At 35.4% G+C, this 20,301-nt stretch overlaps 1 protein-coding gene across 1 annotated transcript in view; it reads right to left on the bottom strand.

Moving 5' to 3' along the window:
* The window catches only part of LOC144434252 (gamma-aminobutyric acid type B receptor subunit 2-like), a 47,226-nt gene extending 40,692 nt beyond the window's left edge, over positions 1-6,534 (bottom strand). Inside the window, exons 1-2 of the mRNA XM_078122706.1 lie at positions 6,478-6,534; positions 3,736-3,936 (exon numbers count right to left, since the gene is read on the bottom strand). Coding sequence (XP_077978832.1) covers positions 3,736-3,936; positions 6,478-6,534 — 258 coding nt within the window. The remainder of the gene's footprint in view (positions 1-3,735; positions 3,937-6,477) is intronic.
* Between the last annotated feature and the right edge of the window lie 13,767 nt (positions 6,535-20,301).

The raw sequence follows: 20,301 nt of genomic DNA, 5'->3' as shown, positions 1-20,301 counted from the left end.
TGATTAGAAACAAACAACGGCGTCGGTGCTCAACCCTGCAACTTTGAGATTCCAAGCAAGCCACTCTAACTTGAACCATTCGATCATCATAACTAACAGATTGTAAGCTTGTTAATGTTATTGCAAATAGCAATATGCAAGTACAAAATAGAACGTTCAAATTGCAAAAATAGTTCACTGTCATTACTATTTAAGGACTCTTTAATGTTATTAAGTAGCTTTTATCAATTTACAATGAAGTTTAGAAATGGAATGAAATTGTCGTGTTTTTTTTCTCAACAAAGCACACTATAACGTTTGCTAAGTGACATAGTTATTCAATTTATTAATTATCACTACAGTCACCATTAATGACCTGTAAACATCATCAAGATGATCCCCACTGTAACACGGACAGAATGGCTGTATTTCACTCGTATGCCTTATCAAATGGATTTAAAGCATATAGGGTAAAATCCGGTCAAGCACGACGCAGTAAAAACATGCAGCCAGAAAACACAACATTAACATACACGAAGTCGACTGTTGCAATAATCACCCATGAACCATCAAGAGATTTATTAATGTGGACATTGTGCTCCTCGCTACACCTCAATGCACATTGACTTAGACATTGCCCATCAAATATATTGTTTAGCACTGTAGTAGACAACCTCAAATTCCCAACCTATTTGCTCGAAACAAATGATTGAAGACATGCCAATTTACAGTAATATTATATTAAGACTGTGTTACAGACAATGGCCCCAGGCTTCCATTAAACAATCCAATATTACCTTGACGGTCTCACGAAATGGAGTTGTAAATTTAGCTATAACACTGCGACTCTGTCAAGAACAAGTACGACAGAATCTAATAGACAATACCCCTTGGGTGGTACTTGACAGACACTGGTAAGTATGTTATGTAGATGGGTCTTTGTTGTGTCTTGAGGTATCGGTATAAGTATTCTGCCAAAAAGTGGTCGTCAACATTAAGTCTTTTTAAATGTCTTTTGATGAACAGACAACTAATGGGCAAGTCTAGAATCACAGTCTCGCGCTATGACGTATCTTTGACCTCTCAAAGTTACATAGGCGTTGCTAACAACCTTACGATTCGGCAAGGCATAACAAATTAGAAAACAACATCGTCCATAATCATATTCCATACAGTTTTATCTCGAAATACACATATCTTGTGTAAGACTGAAGTTCACTGTGTGCGTGTGTGTATGTATGTTATGATCTAAACTTATTATGTTTATATACCTGTGTACTGTATCTTTCACTCAGTAGTGTCGAATACCTTTATTAAGGAGGGAGGCTACAACTTCCATTTCCCGAATTGGTTACCAGCTATTTCATCAAAGCATCGATGCGACCTATTTACATCAATTGTAACCCACCAAATACATCGTGACAGCCAACACTTCAAGGTATTTACCGAATCAGTAATAATTTACTCTTGGTCTATAACGTATAAAAACTACTCCCCAGGACAAAACACGTGTTAATATAGATAACTGTTTGGTGTTTTTGAAACTAAAGACGATGTCCATACTGAAAAATAAGCATTGAATGTTTTATTGAAACGCGGTAAATCTACATTTCTCTGTCTGACTAGATAACAATAAAGTCACAAACTACTGCGTATCTTCACAATGTCTGTTTTCGGCACAGATTACTTTTGTAATGAATGAGGTATAAGGGAGTTAACCAAATCAGATAGTTCTAGACGAACGATCCATTTTGTTCATGTCTACAGTCGATCCAGCTTTATGCACAGGAAACAACTTTGAATTGTAAAATAAGCATATATACATCAGTGATAAAACAGTACTTTGGTGATCTAAGGGGTCAGTGTAGATGCAATCTCCTGTTTTCATTAGTAAACAAAGATACCTTTTATGTCGATTTTACACTCTCAATGAATACATTAATAGGACCAATAGCTCATTTTTAGTGTTTCTTTATAATTGAGAAACTTTACTGTTGTTTATCCTTTTCTGTGTTTATAACTACTGTTTGTACATAATGATTGGAATGACACACACACACACAGACACGAAAACAACCGCACCCCTGGTAGGCCTACACATAAAAGTTGTGAAAATTGACATTGATATTTAATAAGTCATACTACCCATAAAAAGTGTATGAGTTTGATTAATTCACAATATTTTACGATATTGTCGGGTAATGTTGCTCATATAAAAGTCATTTCCAAATGGCATATTCTGAAATTACTAAGTGACAAGGTAGCTTAACGAGCACGTGGACATTTGAGATGATTTAGGTTTTAGTAATATCATGAAAACACACACACACACACACACACACACACACACACACACACGTACGTACGTACGTACACGTAGACATCCGCGCACATGCACGCGCAAACAAAGACGCTCTCATCCACACATGCACAGACGCAGTAGTCTACAGACACAGATATAGTCAATGACATTGCCAAACAACCAGATAAACACACACACCCAAATACCACTCCCCTCCGACACACAAACATACACATGTATACAACGAATAGAAGTAATCCCTATCTTTATCAGCATGACAAAAATGTCATATGTTCTCCAATCACAGCGGTTGTAAATATCTCGTTATATTACGAATGTCTTTTCTATTCAATGGTTTCAGCTCAATCCTATGTACAATCCTTGTATTAACGGAAAAGGATGGTGTGTGCAAGCAAATTACGGAAACTTACAATTTCCTCTTAAAATCATAGTCACATGTCGTACTCTAGGAGCATACATTCGTCTAGTACGTGTATACTTTACCGCTACAAACCTTCCATTCCCTTCCATCACAGTAGTACAGTTACTACACATTGTTTAATTACAGTACGAACAAACACATGCACTTATTGGATTCTCATATTATTAGCTTGTTATATTAGCTTCTGCGACGTTCTTGTTTGCTGTCTTGGTGACGGATTAGTTTACTTACTTAAACGGGCGATTTAACAGGTGTCCTTTATTACATAGGAATAAAAAACGCCAAGATATTTTGTAAACGAATATTGATTTATTTGAAATTAAAATTGTATGTGTTTGAAGAGGAATAGTTCCAAACGTAACTATGATGAACGTTAACGTGATTTTTCTAGTTTAAGATCGTTTGACTGTAGTTTCAGTAAGGAGGCTAGGTTACTGACTTGTGTAGAAATATGCCAACTCATTTCACTAAAGTAACTGCTACTCAGTTTATGATCCGACTGCATAATATTTTCTTGAGTATTTTCAACTAAAACTTTGATACTCTAATAAACATTATCATGCTATACTACATTCTGGGAAACGATCCTCAAGATTTTGCCTTTGGTGGTAGCTATTGAATCCAGATAGTTATGTTATTGTGGCTTCAAGTATAGAATTATCGAGTGTGAACGGGCAAAGGCAAATTTAAACTGGAGGAATGGCGCTACTTTTGGCAGCATTTCGAGTAACTGCCATACCTTGTAAGGTGTTTGTAATCAATGACAATGTCCTGTATTAGAAAATGCAATTCGTGGAGAAAAAGTGTATTGTACACGTACTAGTAACACTCTCGTATCAAATACATCAGATTATACTAGTGACTAGTCAAACTTCTAGAAATTCACACAATGAATAATATTCTATACAATATAATATGTGATAATGTTTCACACTTATTTATAAAAGTTCATTGAGAACACAACTGTTAAAAGCCACATCAATTATACGTGCGATGTGTGATAGCACCCTACCTTTGTGTCATACGGTTTCATCTGTAGGTTGTACGAATGAAGGATACTTGAATGTTCGTTCACATGCTGCAATGCAAGATCAATGGCTGGTTTTGCTCCCCATGCAATCTGGCTTTCAATGTTATCAGAAGAGAACGGAAACAATGCTCCGAAATACAACTCCTTTCGTGAGTGAACCTGTATGGTTTGGCTGTCGATCCGCTGTCCAATGCAGAGATAAACGAAAAACCCCAAGATCCACAAAATTGGTACCGTCGACTTACTCCATACAAAAAGCATTTTGGAAGTCTTCGCTTTTGTCAGCCTGCAATTGCAAGACCGTGCACCGCAGCAAACATTCGAATAAAGCGTAACAAAGCAAGAGGCAGCTCAGGAGCTGCGTAAGTGATTCAGCCTTGTCTCTTGGCTGAAAAATCAATACGTCTACCCGTTCCACTACCTGTAATCAGTTATTACTGAGTAGAAAATAGTTTGTGATGTAGAGTAAATGTTGACGGCGTATGAGCGGCAGACGTCAGCCTTAGCTTAGATCAAACGATGTACTGATACGTGCAATTCATCTTCAGATACAATCCTTCATCTCGTCAACACGTCACTTATCGTCATCAAAGGAGTACACATGGGCAACATCTAGTTCTAGCGATGAAACTGTTGAAACCTTACTTTTTAACAGACAGGCCCAAAGGGAACATCACTTCCTGTCGATGACTGCAGAAATAGCATGATGATAATTTCATTTCTCCCAGGAAAGACTTTGACTTGCGCATTGCACTTAAAATCTTTTAGAAGAGATAACTGCATCGATACATACAAAGACGCCCTCAAACATATATCTTTGTTGACACATCACGTTTACATAACTAAGATATCGATATTTATCTGAGGCTGAATATTTCGAAATTATCAAATTGTTTTTATTCAAAAAGATGTATTACATGGTAAATGAGTAACACCAAAATGGGAATAAAGATTGTAATTATGTGTCAGACCTGATTTATAGTAGGGTATCTAAATATTTGAGTTGAAGTTGGATTAATTTCATTCAAAATGTCAAAATTCAGTAAAATCCGTATTGACATAACATTACGTTCATCTCTGGAGATTATTTTGTCATTGAACAGCATGGATGGAATGATTTACCTGTTATCACACCAGAAATAATAGGAATCTATCAATTATTCAGATCCGAATAACAGGCAATTTCCTCTCATACAGCTACCTTTTCAAATCCTAGACTTTGCTACTTTGTTGATTATATACATCCATTTTTTTGTAGAAATGAAGTCAGTGATATGACACTTGTTCAGGAGAAAGAAGGCTTTGATATTGAGGATATGTTAGTCATACAGTGAGAAATATTTTCAAATTGCTTATATTCAAGTACTGCACAGACTACTTTAATTGAAACAGTTTCGATGGGTCTTTTTTCAGATAATGAATATATATCAAAAATTTTAATTTTTAGATATTAAAACTCCTTGAATAGGGTTTTACAGAATAATAATGTTCAATGGTTTAAAATTGCAAATTTCGCGTGTTTACACACGTTCGGAAAACAGACTGGTTATTGAAGTGTTCAAAGTACAGTATATTCACGGTTATTTCTTTTGCAATCGATAAATCGCTGGAACATTATGAATCTTTTAAAAGAGATCGTAATGTGTGTTTTTTTCACGAATGTCGACTATCATATTATATTCAGTAGCATGCATTGATAACGCAGTTGAGCGATACAGTAAAGTACTTGCTGTGTGGAGCTTCCAGAAACGGAAATTGAAACCGATAAGGCCAACAGACCTCGCTTCGGAAGGTTTCAAAGACTTCGTAGAAACACCACCGAGGGCATTTCGTACTATTTAAAGTAAAGAACCTATTGAACTTTAAGACACTGGGGTCAACAAATACACGCTGTGAATGTAAAGGCGAAAATTTGGCTTGCAATAAAAGTGATGGGCTGGCTGTCTTTGACTGCTTTATAGCTATATCAGTACACACGTTGAGAGTGACAATGGGTATACTGAAGTATTTCTTACTATAAACCATTTGCATTACATACTTCAACGCGATGGCGACTCCTTATATTGTTGATGCATCAAATGTTTTAAAGGTTGAAATAGTAGCAACATATGTAGACAGGGCTTTTACTGAAATCAAAGTTGTCAGAAATGATTACATTTAGTTCATTCGTCCATCAATCTAAATCTGTATCAAATGGGTTGGAGTATACCAACTCGTAAATAATCACATGTATAATGTATTGATACCTGCATAGACATACGGTTCCAATTCATTAACTGTATTTATATGAGGAAGATACGATGTACAGATATGATATCTAGGTCTGCATGGCTTTTACAGCCATCTAGATAACGACGTTATGTTCTAGTATTGTTGGTTTACTATTATAGAAATATTCGCCACCAACTCTTTGGAGAAAGACCCTGTAAAGCTTAAGGTTGAGTCCAAGCACTGGCTTGACTTTCCTCGGGAATTAACCTTGATTTATATGTAGGGTCAGTTGTGATGAGAACTTTAACCTTAGCTAGTGGTAATACGTTTTGTACCACCACCAAGAGTTCTTATATAATACGAGTAGTTATATACGTTTCGCCTGTTCAGGTCGACAGGCTAGGCTTTGTTACCCGTAAGTAATAAACTTAATAAGAACGCTTGGTCGTGGTACAAGAACGTATTATTAGATGTTTTATACCGGCTTGATGAACGTGTTTAAGGATAGTTAACCTTAGCTATCTTTGCTGCTGTTGTTGCTGATGGTGGTCTTGTTGTTGTTATGTCCATGTTTCTTTGTTCGTTGCGCTTAGTACTAATTTTTATTTGTTACTAGCTTGGAGAACAAACAAAAAAATTGGTTCATTATTTAGAGAGGACATGGACTTCAAGGGCCACAACAAATGTGTTGTCATGACTGATTCTATTTCATTATGATGACGAATTGTTCACACATGTCAATCAAAAGAGTACATTTCAGCAGATTCGTTATAATTATATATAAAGAGATGAGACGACCCTTGCTTCTTAAATGTCACATGAATACGATTGACGGAATGTAGTAAATTACTCGAACAAAGGCTGGTGACAAGCTATATTTGTTTCAACAATGTTGTAGTATGTTATTATCAATCAATGTCAAGAAATGTGGACTCATATCTAGTCCTTCTACTTTAAAATGGTGAATGTAATTTTCGCTCTTAAATGAAGTCTTTTCGTTCTGATATATACATCAACCTCTTCAACTCCTGCTAGCCTTGCAATGTCAATGGAGAGGCCAAAAAAATCAAGAATGTGATTCTGAAGTACGTACAAATATATGATGTTGATGATATTGGTGGTTTGTTTGTAGTGGTAGTTTGATGATGATGATGATGATGATGATGATGATGATGATGATGATGATGATGATGATGATGATGATGGGGGTGGTGGTGGTGGTGGTGGTGATGATGATGATGATGATGATGATGGTGATGACGATGGTTGTGATGATGATGGTGGTGGTGGTGGTGGTGATGATGATGATGATGATGATGATGATGATGATGATGATGACGACCACCACCACGAAGACGGTGGTGATGAAGGTATTTCATAGTTATCAGATACACAGTGGTTACTGCTACCATATCCATACACACATGGGAGGCAGTCTATTCATCTGATCAGATAATTCTGCAATTGTCCGACAGCAGCGGAATATACGAGACTCGTTTTCAACCAGATCCGTGATGAATTACACCCGCTTCGATCAATCATAGTTGTGTTTGTTGTTATAAGCTATCTATGATGTGAAACAAACACACATCAATCCCGATGTCGTGACTTGATTCACTGATAGCTTGTCTGCCAGGACCCAACCTTGCCATCATAGGGAATAGCAGTGAGTGAAACATGGGCTTTGAACTCAAGATAATGCTTGTATTTTAGGATTGGATTTACAAGCAATGAAACTCGTAGAACTAATACCCTCAAGAGCTTTGTACAATAATGGCAGTTGTAGTAAATCACAGATGCACTCGTGTGTACCACCGATAGCATATGAAGAATTGTAGTAATGTATAGACAGAAAAGGGAGATTGGTGGCAAAGGGAAAGGAAATACTAATATTGTATCGACAAAAGCTGAGGTGTAGTTTGAATCATTACGCGTTAAACGTGTGAAATGCACTGAATTAAGTGTTAGTTGTGGTGTGAGGAGAGTAGCGGGTCTCACAGTAGTAAAGGGGAGGGGGGAGCGTGACAGGTTATTTGGGATATGAAGATTTTGACCTCGGTCCTGAGGTTGTCAGTTGTGCTCTCATCTAGTCTTTGAGAATTATGGCATTCAGCTCAGCCAATTAGATCCAAACACAGGATTTAATGCAAACGCAAACTCACCGTGGTGGTAATAGTGGGAAACAACAAATGCCTTTATTAGTTAAAGACTATCAATGTAGTGGGATCTTACTACAGAAACAATACCTGTCTCTAGTGAGATTCGAACCCAGGACCTCCTGACCTCCTAACAACTACGCCACAGGGAAGCGGTGTTTAAAAAAGGCTTTTCATTGAAATGTTTAAACAGAGGGAGGGTTATATTTTAGAGAAAAGACATTGGGGTCACTTTGTAGCATGGACAAGGGGAGGCATGCATACATACATACATACATACATACATACATACATACATACATACACACACACACACACACACACACACACACACACACACAAAACCATCCATGATACCTAGTGACTAAACTAGAAGGTAATTATTTTTATTCCATTGTTTATACACCAATTTGATTAGAAATATTGTCAACATTTGCTATTATGATCAATAAGTTTGTTTTGTACCTGTTTTAATGAGTTAATGGATATATCACTGTCTTGTCATTATACACTGCTGATGCATTAAAAACAAGTAATTAATATGTTATGTATATTAGTGCATGTGATGAAGTTACCGTGGTGAGTGTGTCTAATTCAATCACGTTCGTCATTATCAAATTAGGTGTGAATCTGCAAAAGTAGGATTCCCCCTAGCACTTGCAAACCTGAGATATTTGGATTATATGCTGTGAGGTAATCCCATTGTCATTTTAATGAAGTTCTTACAAATCCAATTATCAGATATTGATTGAATTTGTAGTTTTGGTGAAAGGCTTTCCAATTACTCACACTAGGTTGATTACTTAAAATTCGCTGTCGGTGATGAGCTACATATTATAACGTATGTGCACTATATTCTATGCTCCAAGTGGTATTAACACGAGATTCTGGTCTTAACATTCGAAGTCCAATTGTACAGTTGTTACAATACCTTATGACTTAATCACAAGAAGGAAGTACATGATTGGGATTGAATTATGTAGCTTGAAAAATAAGAAATACGTTTTGTTGAGAAGTTAGCTTTCTTTATGGACAGGGTTACAATTTTCCTTTTATTTCTTAGCAAACGAAGACTAGATGTTCGGTAGGGTGTTGTTTTGGATTGATTACGTGGACATGACATGACATGACATGACATGGTCGTGATCACATGCTTGCTCCACAATATTATACACCTTTTGCCTAGCTATGAGGGCACCAGTATACGTCTATTACTACGAGGATTGTTATGTAACAACTATTTCCCTCGGCCTTCATAACAGGCTATAGTGGCAATATGATGACCATTAGTGCCCTAATAAGGCCAGGCAATAAGTGTTTTATAACACACCACATTCTCGGGAACATATTCTCTCCATGGTCAAAGCAAAATCCCGCTACGACTTCCATGCTACATGAATATTGCCCCAGGGAAAATAGAATGTGACCAGTGCCCCTATATGCAAATTGAAGTCACTATGGGATAATAGTTCATATCACATGATACGATCTAAGCCAATCACTGAAAAAACGATGTGCTGTAAATATCATTAGTAAGTGTGTCAGTAGGGTTAATATCTGTTAATATCTGTTCTATCTCACTATGTGTCACTTCTGACGTGTGTACACCCCGTGTATCACGGTGTATGTGTGCTACCTTTTTTTATTTGCAACTGTGATGCAAAGTCTGTTAAAGGGTTTACAATGAGAATATTTTCAGCTGCCACAGGCAAATTGAACAACATAGTCACTTAAAGTACGGATGGTCATTCGAAAAATGTCTTACCATCTCACTGAGATATTCTAATATTCACAATCGTCTCGCAGGTTATTTTAAAAGTAACTTACAAACATGTTATATGTTCAGAAATGTGTTCAGTTCAGTGTCAGTTTGGCAAAAATCCGCGACAATAGACCTTCCGGCTAATCAATATTGATACTAACGTTTGACTGTGTATCTGGACACCAGTTGTAATCTTACTTGGTAGAGGAATGCAAATATTCATGTTTCAGATTTTTTTTTTATAGAATGCTCCCTCTTGTAGATATGCAGTCGAATTTAGATCATGATCTTTTATGGAACACATCGAAAAAGTACATTAAACATTAGCAAACAACGATCGAGGAAGAAAGGGCACTTAAAAAAGACGCACCCTGGTATAAGAGATATGAAATTAACGCTCTGCAGTCCAGTGTTATGTTACTCACATATTTGACAAAATAATGTTCTTGTCTTGATAAGTTTATATTGTGTTATAAATCCCAGGTTAACAGGAGATAACTTTTTTTTTCAACGTGATCTAAATGTATGTTTATCATAATACCCTTCCAATGTGAGTACTAGTGTTATTAAATATCTTGACAAGATAAGTCTCACGTGGTCAAACACTCCTTTGGAAACGAATCTAAATTTTCAATGACATCTTGATTTGGGGTATACTTTGAGGTTCTAAGTAGAAATTGTTATTTTGATTATGAAACTAGAGTCCATGAATATTCGTTCTTGTGAGATGTCATCTCTTCAGCTACAATAACACGCAATATGATAAATTCTATTAATTTGTCGCAAGGCGTATTACTTCATCGATTCTAGATCTTCGTCTACAGAGTGGCTATACTAGACTGACGTATCCTATCTAAACCATCTTAGAAAGTATCTCCCTATTATTGCAGCTATAACTATACTCCATACGAGTTCATAGGCACATCCTGTCCAAACTGTCATGAGTCCTATTCCCTTGACTCAGCTACAAGGATATTTAATTTGCTGTCTTTGTCAAGACCCTGATGTATCCCCGTGTTTTACTTCTACAACATTACATTCATAAGATGTATATTACCTAAACTGCCAAACAGGCTACTTATCCTTCATTCTGCCAATCAGTAACTATTCCCGTGAGGAGTTGACAGCATTTAACCCACCCACAATTGACCCCAGAAAATGTAGAGTCAACCAAGCAAATATCTAGGTTAATGATATCGCATGAAGTTCAATCTGAAGGGTATTTGATAAAATCTCTCACTTCATAAATATTGTAAATGTAGTACTCAATCAGGTATTTGAGAGGAACTGTGTAAAGTCTTTAAAATGTTACAATCCCGACACCCGGTTCAGAAAACGTAGGGGTTAAGTTTGATGTATTATAGTTTGTGTGTACAACTATAGCTAGACATTGTATTATAGACTACTGGCTAAGTTTTAGCTTGTATTGGGACTGAGAGGGAAAATTAACAACCCTTACTTTAATACTCTGATAACATTAATGTCCGAGAAAGCAAGTAATGAGAAGTCTGATTCCCTTGAGAATGGTAGTACAGTCATACGTCTAATCTATTCTCGACTGGTTTGTCCCACTAGGACAGCCGACCACTATCGAACCACTTGACAACTGTTATCTCCAAATGTATCATATCCTTTGCAAAATGGCATCACGTACACAATGTATATGTGTATACATGTCTTGGAATTCTAGAAAGAAAGGTTGCCTTTGTCAGTATTGTACATCCAATACACACTTGCATAACATTGATTCTGATTTAATTAGAACACGTTTCAGCACACCATTGGAACATTTTCTGACTAACAATGCCAAAGCACAGTTTCATATCTGCATATCGCCCTTGGTAACAACGATACAAGGCGAAACTCCTTATTTTCAGCAGCTAAAAAGCAAGAGTGAGTGTCTAGTTCAGGTTTTCCATTGTTTTCCAAATGGTCTCTGTGTTGTTTATTTCTCCCTATCAGATGTACAGCCATTACAGATTGGAAGAACAGTTTTATTTTGTCTTTTTAAGCCCAGTTTCAGCATCCACTATTTCTCGTGAGACTTTACAATTTGTGCAATTTTATTATTTTTTCTCAAATACGTAAAAACAAGTTTAGGGTCGGGTAACCGAAACCAAATAGTTAATTTTTTTATTGAGAATAACATTGCAGTGGGAATAATTATCCTGCCATCGTTTTATAGTTTGCAATATCTCTGATTAGCTTTTGCACAAGCTTTATTTTCATTGCCAACTGTAATATATAGCCTACTACAACCCTTGAAAGTTGACTAGGGAGGCTCATCAGAATGTCAATTTATCAGTAGTTGACAATTAAAATTAGCTTTGAAGGTGCCGGAAAGTATTCTCCTGATCACACATCAACTGAATAATTGATACAAAAACAATAGCGAGTGCCTCTGGTATAGATTCAACGGATTGTATCCGTTTGTTAACTCTGCGAAAGTTAATCATATAGTGTACGAACATGGTGTGAATCTACAATATTAGCGGCACATGCTATTGGTTTGCATCAATGTATGACCTTTCTGTACCTTCAAAGCCAAGTTCAATTGTCCACCACTGGTAAAACAACATTCTTTAGACAACTGTTGCAAGGGTTTTTATATTGATAGCAAGTGTCTTACAGTGAACAATGAACAGTTCTTTCAAAGTCTCCAGCATAACAAAATAAGGACCAGACACTGTGTAAGAGATGGTTGTGTATTATCGTTATTGTGTCTATCTCAAAATGAAACCTTGTGATCAGTCTCACTGATTTTGATAGTTCGTTTAAAAGCTTTGCATGCTATGTCCAAATCTACTGTATTTATGCATATCAAATATCAAATACTCGCGTTTTGCTTAAGCTTTAAGAATGAATGATAGTCCAAATGAATGAGTGGTAGTTTAAATGAGCCCTGGATATTAATTATTAATACTAATGACAAGCAGTCGTTTAAAAGTTACTGATGCAGTGTCTGGGGATGTAAGAGAAATGTCATTATTCTGTTATGAAAGACAGACATAGCCAATCTATTACTTGCATCAGACTCCAACGAAGACTGGGCATAATGTCCACGTCTAAAACCTCCACGGTTTATTTATGGAATACATGTGCCTTGGCACACAGCTATTTAAACATCATTAGCGTATTCATTAGTATTACGGATTGCATTTTGTTTTATAATGTTTAAAGGTGATTCAAAATGCACCATACCATAACCTTGAAAATGTTCTTTATATGTCTCTTAACTAGTCAATCCAAGCCAACTATTCAAAATGGCATAATAAGTGAGAAAAAAAGCTCTGAGTTAAAACTGGCGATCAGCGGCCGACCTGAGCAGCCATGAATTTAAAATTTACAGTCATACTGCCTATTGTTCTCCCTTTAAGGGATTATGACGTCATAGCGAGTACCGTTTCACGTCAGTTAGTATAGTAAGCAATAGGTAGTAATTCTGACTTTGATACTCTTCAGAATTTATCTGAGAGTGATGAATCTTCTTTCAATGACAACTTTACCATGTTCGATAGATTGATTTGATTTTTATGTAGGTGTCGTGTCCTACAAAAGCAACAATAATGAAATTGCTAGTGATTTTGGAGAGTACATGTATATGGGGTTCAAGTTGATCGTCGAATTTTATTGCCGATTCAGCCTTGGATAATACTAGGAGCTCAACTACTGTTACAAGTCGATATCAAAATGCCTCTAATGAATTTGTATTGCCTCAGAACATAATAATTCGAACCAAACATAATGTTCGGATTGCCGATTTTTTCCCGTCCCAGACGTTGATTGCTACTAAAGTTCAATGCTTTGCGGTGTAGGCCTTTGACTACCTGGGCGAGACAAAATTAAAGCCGACCTAATTTTATTGTCAATATATGAAATGAGAGTGCCCTGTAAATGTTTCGCGGTTTTTGTTGTGGTCTTGTATTGTCGCATGCTTGACTTGTGATAGTGAGTTTACATCTATTATTTTCGGCAAGGTATGTCTACGACGTGAAGCACTAGACTTACAGTGCTGGAGTCTGCGACCTACATAAAACTCGCATTCGGACTGAACAGAAGCAGGCTTCATCGACTTGTTGGGGACTAAATTTAATGCGTGTTTTTGATCGCAGTGTACAGGTGATTATTAGGAGTCATTATGTATCAGTTGTTGGAAGTGTTGTCAAGGCAGTAGTTTCGTTTCGCGGGTAGTCACCGCGGCGGTATGAGGGTTCCCCGATCAAAGCTGAAGTAGTCTACGTATAATTATGGACTCAGAGACCACACTTGGGTTGATTTTATCCATATAATCCACATTTATGAATGAGATATATTGCAAAATTGTTAAAGTCGTACAGAAATAATGTCTCTAACTTCAAAACAGACATTGAAACGAACGTGGCTCCAATCCAGTTGCAGACTCTCACCCATAACCTCAAAATGATTTCAAACTTTCTGTATTTATGTAGCGTGTGGTGTGCATTGACTTTGTCTAACTTGTATTAACCTATGCATGTGAATTAAAGAGTGCAGTCTTGGTATTAGTTAAATACACAATCGCATGAGCAGGTTTCACTTGAACTTGCTATCGAATGTTCACTTACTTACAAACCGACTTTTGATAATGATCTGTTGATTTACATCCTGTTGTGGTATTAATTCAGTAGTTGCTCAGGACATTCCATTATTATTGATTTGTGTGTGATAGAAGATTTAATAGCTCCTTGTTTTCATACCCTACATAATATTAGGGCCAATCGTAAAGAATAAACGGGCTCGTCCTTCAATTTTGAACGCCTTACTTGAGATAATCATAAATAATATAAAGGCACGGAAAAGTAATATAATGGTATCGAGAATGGTGTATTGGCACTAGTGATGATAAATGGGTATAAGATAAGAAACACTGACGTATGAGCATTGGATTAGTTGTTTATGTAACTCAAAGGAAACTGAGATAATGGATATTGTATAGATGTGTATTATACATTATACACGGGCATAGGAACTGATTACCTGGTTGAGCTGATATCATGGCATTGGAAATGATATCGGGACAGTGAAGGGCTATTGGAACTTGATATGTGAGCCATACAATGTGTTTGCAAAAATAGAAATCGGGCCACAAAGAGTTTTTCAGACCTCACAGCACAGGGATAAGAAAACAAAGAATGGACTTTTCTTAAATCAGAACACTTTCTATAGTCACGTACCATCACTGACTAAAGTGTCAATATTCAATGCTCACTTTTAATAATGCTGCAAAGTCATACTCTATCTATCTATAGCTATCTGTTTATTTATTTATTTATTTATTCATTTATCTATCTATCTATCTATCTATCTATCTATCTATCTATCTATCTATCTATCTATCTATCTATCTATCTATCTATCTATCTATCTATCTATCTATCTATCTATCTATCTATCTATCTATCTATACATAATATATATGTATGTATATATAACTCGGTGAGTATCAATCTGCTAAGACAGTGCTCTATACCGCAGTGGCAGAGCGTAATAGTAACTATATGTATGTATATATATATATATATATATATATATATATATATATATATATAGTTTTGGTAGTACTGGAACTCTTTCTTGGGTGTAACTCGGAGTTTCACGCATATTGCGATCATCAGACACTGATGATCAGAGTGTCTGATGATCGCAATATGCGTGAAACTCCGAGTTACACCCAAGAAAGAGTTCCAGTACTACCAAAACTATTACGCTCTGCCACTGCGGTATAGAGCACTGTCTTATAGCAGATTGATACTCACCGAGTTATATATATATATATATATATATATATATATATATATATATATATATATATATATATATATATATATATATATATATATATATATATATATATATATATATATATATCTGAATTTGAAAAGAATATTTGGAGTGATACATTGTCATTTATTCTTGTTTTACAGACAACATCCATACATTCATTTCAATTAGGTTCACATTCATTTACTGTATTAATTCTAGATTACTTGATTTCAGTTAAAGTTCAGAGTACCTTGACTCCATAGTATCAGTTAATTGACATTTATAACTAGTCTAGGGGCTTATTTAGTTGACCTTGATCCTTTCCATTAGGAAAGAGGTTCCTCACAAGGCGACTATTCTCTTGAGATTAATCTATCTGAGTTAATCCTTTCATCCATTTTTAAATTCAACCTTATATGCACCAACTAAGGCTGCTTTCATAAACACCTGGGTGGGGGGGGGGGGTTTCGGGAGATTTTCTGTCGCGACCCCTTAAGCTTATTTGTTTTATACTCCCTTCACACCCTCAAATGTTTTTCAAGTACCCCCCCCCCCCTTCCTGGATTTAAGTAACTGCTCCCGCCATTTATGCCCGATAGAAACCTGTTCAAACAAAAAAGCTGACATGTATACTTTTTAATTGTTAAACCATCCAACCACCCCGTCCATTTTAAGAGAAACATTTCCCATTTGATTCAAGATTGATTAATTTAACCCCCAAAATCTAAAAGATTTTGATATTTTCATCATAATCCAAACAATTGTTGATGTTTTTGCCAAATTTATTCATCCCGATATATCTTTGTTGTATTATGAAATTTGATGACAACAATTAGTGAAAATGCAAAACATTGAATAAACTTGATAATGAATTCGAATGTCATTCAATAAGCAAGACTAGAGAGTCTGGTATTTTGCATGAATATAAATGTAACTACATGGTAGATGTGAAATTAAAAAATTGAAATATATTGAAAAGTTTGAGGTTGGCCACATTGAAGTCATATGGAAATGAGCTGATAATATATTCAAAAACAACACAAATACAGGTTAATACTAAGTTGAATACAGGAAAATCTGCATTTGATGCTGGGTATGTCTAGATTATATAGCTGAATACAGACAAACACTGTTGATGAATATAGGTAAATACAGGTAAAGTATTCTTCCTGTGTGTATAATGAGTGCATATTCTTATTCTGTTCACCTGTATTCACCATATATTCGTGGGAAATACTTCCTGTACAAAGCATGTATTCGACTGTCTTCACCCCTAATACAGGCAATTGTCCACTCTAATACAGTTTGGATTTCAGCTTTTTCATGCAGTGAGATTTATAACGGTTTGAACATCAACACACGTTGGCAATTTGTAACCTTTACATTTACAAGTTCTCATCAATTTTCCTTCTAGCAAGATTTTACATAAAAGTTCACACTATTTCCAATAACGTTTTGATGTGAAGACAGATAAGCTTATATGAGTAACACCATGAGTCACAGTTTGTATGATGTCATAGGTCCATATATTTATTTCTCTTCTTAACATGAGATTATAAGTCTTATGCGTAGAGATGTATAAATGCAATAAATGCGTTTGTGCAATATTTCAGAAATATTCATCATTTGAGGACGAAGATTATTAAATAGGTATCTGTTCTTAGAAAATATAATCAATGCCTTCAGGGGATATGTAACTTATGAACCTTGGAAAATTAAAATTTGATGGATACATTTATGCTCTATGTTTAGATCTTTGCTAGGCAACAGACGGTATTAAAACTAATCCCAGCAAATGTAACAGACATGATAATTGCGTATGTATTGCACTTTCTCTTATGTGCCAATGATAAATGACAGATATGAATCCATACTGTGGCGAATTATGTCTCTATACACGATATGCCAAAAGATTCCTTTTAAAATAATTATTGAATCTGGTCTCCTAAAACACATCCACTCATTATTCCTGAAAGCGCTCGTACTTTGTTTTGACAGTCACCGTAAGGTCAACTTTTTACGACAGTGTGTGAAAGTTCAGACTTTTACGGCAATACATAAAGTAAACATTAGGCCCATATTTATTGTAATGATGCTTTCTCGCTTCGTTTTTATATCTGTCTGATATTTGACTGTTAATAAGCGTAAGTAACTAGGTACGTGGAGTGCGCTTCGGGGTAAGATTCCGTTTCTCCCGGAGTCATTCTCATATATGCTGGATTGAGAATACACTGCTAATGATTGGTTTGATGGAATATCCTTTAGATGTAACATTCTTTCAAAGGTTAAAACACCACTGCAACTGCCAATAAAACAATATCCACAGTCACAAGCTTGTATGGATTTCCCATGTTTATAATGTCATTTTAAATATTTATACGTCCTTCAAACGTCAAACAAAGTAATAAATAAGTAATCAATCAATCTTGTGATTTCCCCTTTGCGTATAATGCAGCCATAAATATGGGACTATATTTGATATGATTGTATCAAACCAAAATGTAATTATAGCTAAATCCCGAAGGCTTATGTCATTGCGATTTATAATTTCCAGATTAGGACCTTTATTAAATGTATCAACATAAAATCATACACCAATCTACGATCATATTTTTCTTAGTTCACCTACGAGAGAAGAAGTGAAGTAATTCTACACATACACATAAATACATGACGTTTGGTTGAATTTGTTTGTTCAAGGCACAGACAAATTCAATGATTTGTCATTGTTAATTCTTCATATTTCAAATCTAGGGATTGAAATGCTGTATCAATATCCTGTGGTGCCAACACATACACCGGATACTATGACAATATTATCGCGTGTGCATCAGCTCGTAATATTATATTACAAAATTGCAAATGAAAACCGTTTTTATAGGACCATCATGTGTAATGGAGTCACGCATATGTTTTCTGCGATATTTTTTTGTTATTTTTATAGCTTACATGAACGTCGTCTACGTGAACTGTACAATATCTTTTGGTAGATTTTGTAAGTAAGAACATTACGGAAGCTCGATTAGTCATTTGTATAGAATTATCAAATAATAATATGAAAACTTCCTGAATTCTTAATTCCTAAAAGCAACATGGCAAGATTTAATCATTAATATCACAACGGAAATTCATCTGCAACTCAAGACTTTCATCTATATATATATCAAGAAGTTGTAAATACTCATTAAAATATAACTGCTGCAGTAAGATGTATGTCGAACAATTTTTTTTTCGAGCATGATACATCAGAGTATGCCATAACCCTTTTCATGTTTACAGTAAGAAAGAGAAATCGTATAAGATACAGTGCTGACAATTCGTACTTGGGGGTCAATTTAACACAGAAAGCTTAGATGAGAAAAAGAAATATCACACCAAATAAAGAAGGACACTGAAAAGATAGGGCTCATCACTTCCAATTGAAACCTGTAAGGTTGTCATCGTAACTTAGCAACGATGGCTTATTTTATGAATTGAATACGATATAGATGTTGCATCGTCCACTGCCGATAAGAGTAGCCCGAAGCATTCTTACAAATACATGTGCATTGAAAGATATCAAACAGTCGGAATATCGTAAATTATCTGAAAACTTCAATTTCCGACTTAAAACTATTATCTTTTTTTTTTACTATCAGTTTTATTATTTCATCATAAGTCGTTGATAAATAGCTTAAAGTAAACCATTATGTTTCCTTCACATTTAGATTTATCAATTTCCCGTTTTTCCTTGTGAAGAGGGACTTTTAAGAATCTTTGTCGATATAAACCAGTAATCTTATTGTTTGGCGTTTCTATCACCTTCAGGTTTTCTAGTATTTAGATGTTGATTTCCTTAGGGGGAATTACTGCTTTAAAGGTCAAAGTCAATCTCTGTAGTAATTAGTGTTTAGGGAGATTAAGTTAAAGGCTCGTTCTCGATAGACTAGGGACTATTTCTGGATTTCAACATTGAAGAATAATTTTTGTAGAGTACATTGTTCAATATTATTGACAATTTTAGTGATTTTATCTTTGTATTCAAATCATCTTGACAATTTAGGACTCGTTATTTGAAAACGTTGCGACTAAAAAATATTCATATTTGAAACATTAAGCAATACATGCATGCATACATATATAGATATATACATACACACACCCCAACACATACATACATACATACATACATACATACATACATACATACATACATACATACATACATACATACATACATACACACACACACACACATACATACATACATACATACATACATACATACATACACACACACACACACACACATACATACATACATACATACATACATACATACATACATACATACATACACACACACATACATACACACACACATACACACACAAACAAACATACACACACACACATACATACATACATACATACATACATGCACACACACATACATACATGCATGCATACATACATACATACATACATACATTCATACATCCATCCATCCATCCATACACACACACACATACATACTTACATACATACATACATACATACATACATACACACACACACACACACACACACACACACACATACATACATACATACATACATACATACATACATACATACATACATACATACATACATACA

This window comes from Glandiceps talaboti, chromosome 4 (genome assembly GCF_964340395.1).
Source record: "Glandiceps talaboti chromosome 4, keGlaTala1.1, whole genome shotgun sequence".
NCBI lineage: Eukaryota > Metazoa > Hemichordata > Enteropneusta > Spengelidae > Glandiceps > Glandiceps talaboti.
Note: the sequence above shows the minus strand (reverse complement) of the source record. Positions and strands in the feature narration are given on the sequence as shown.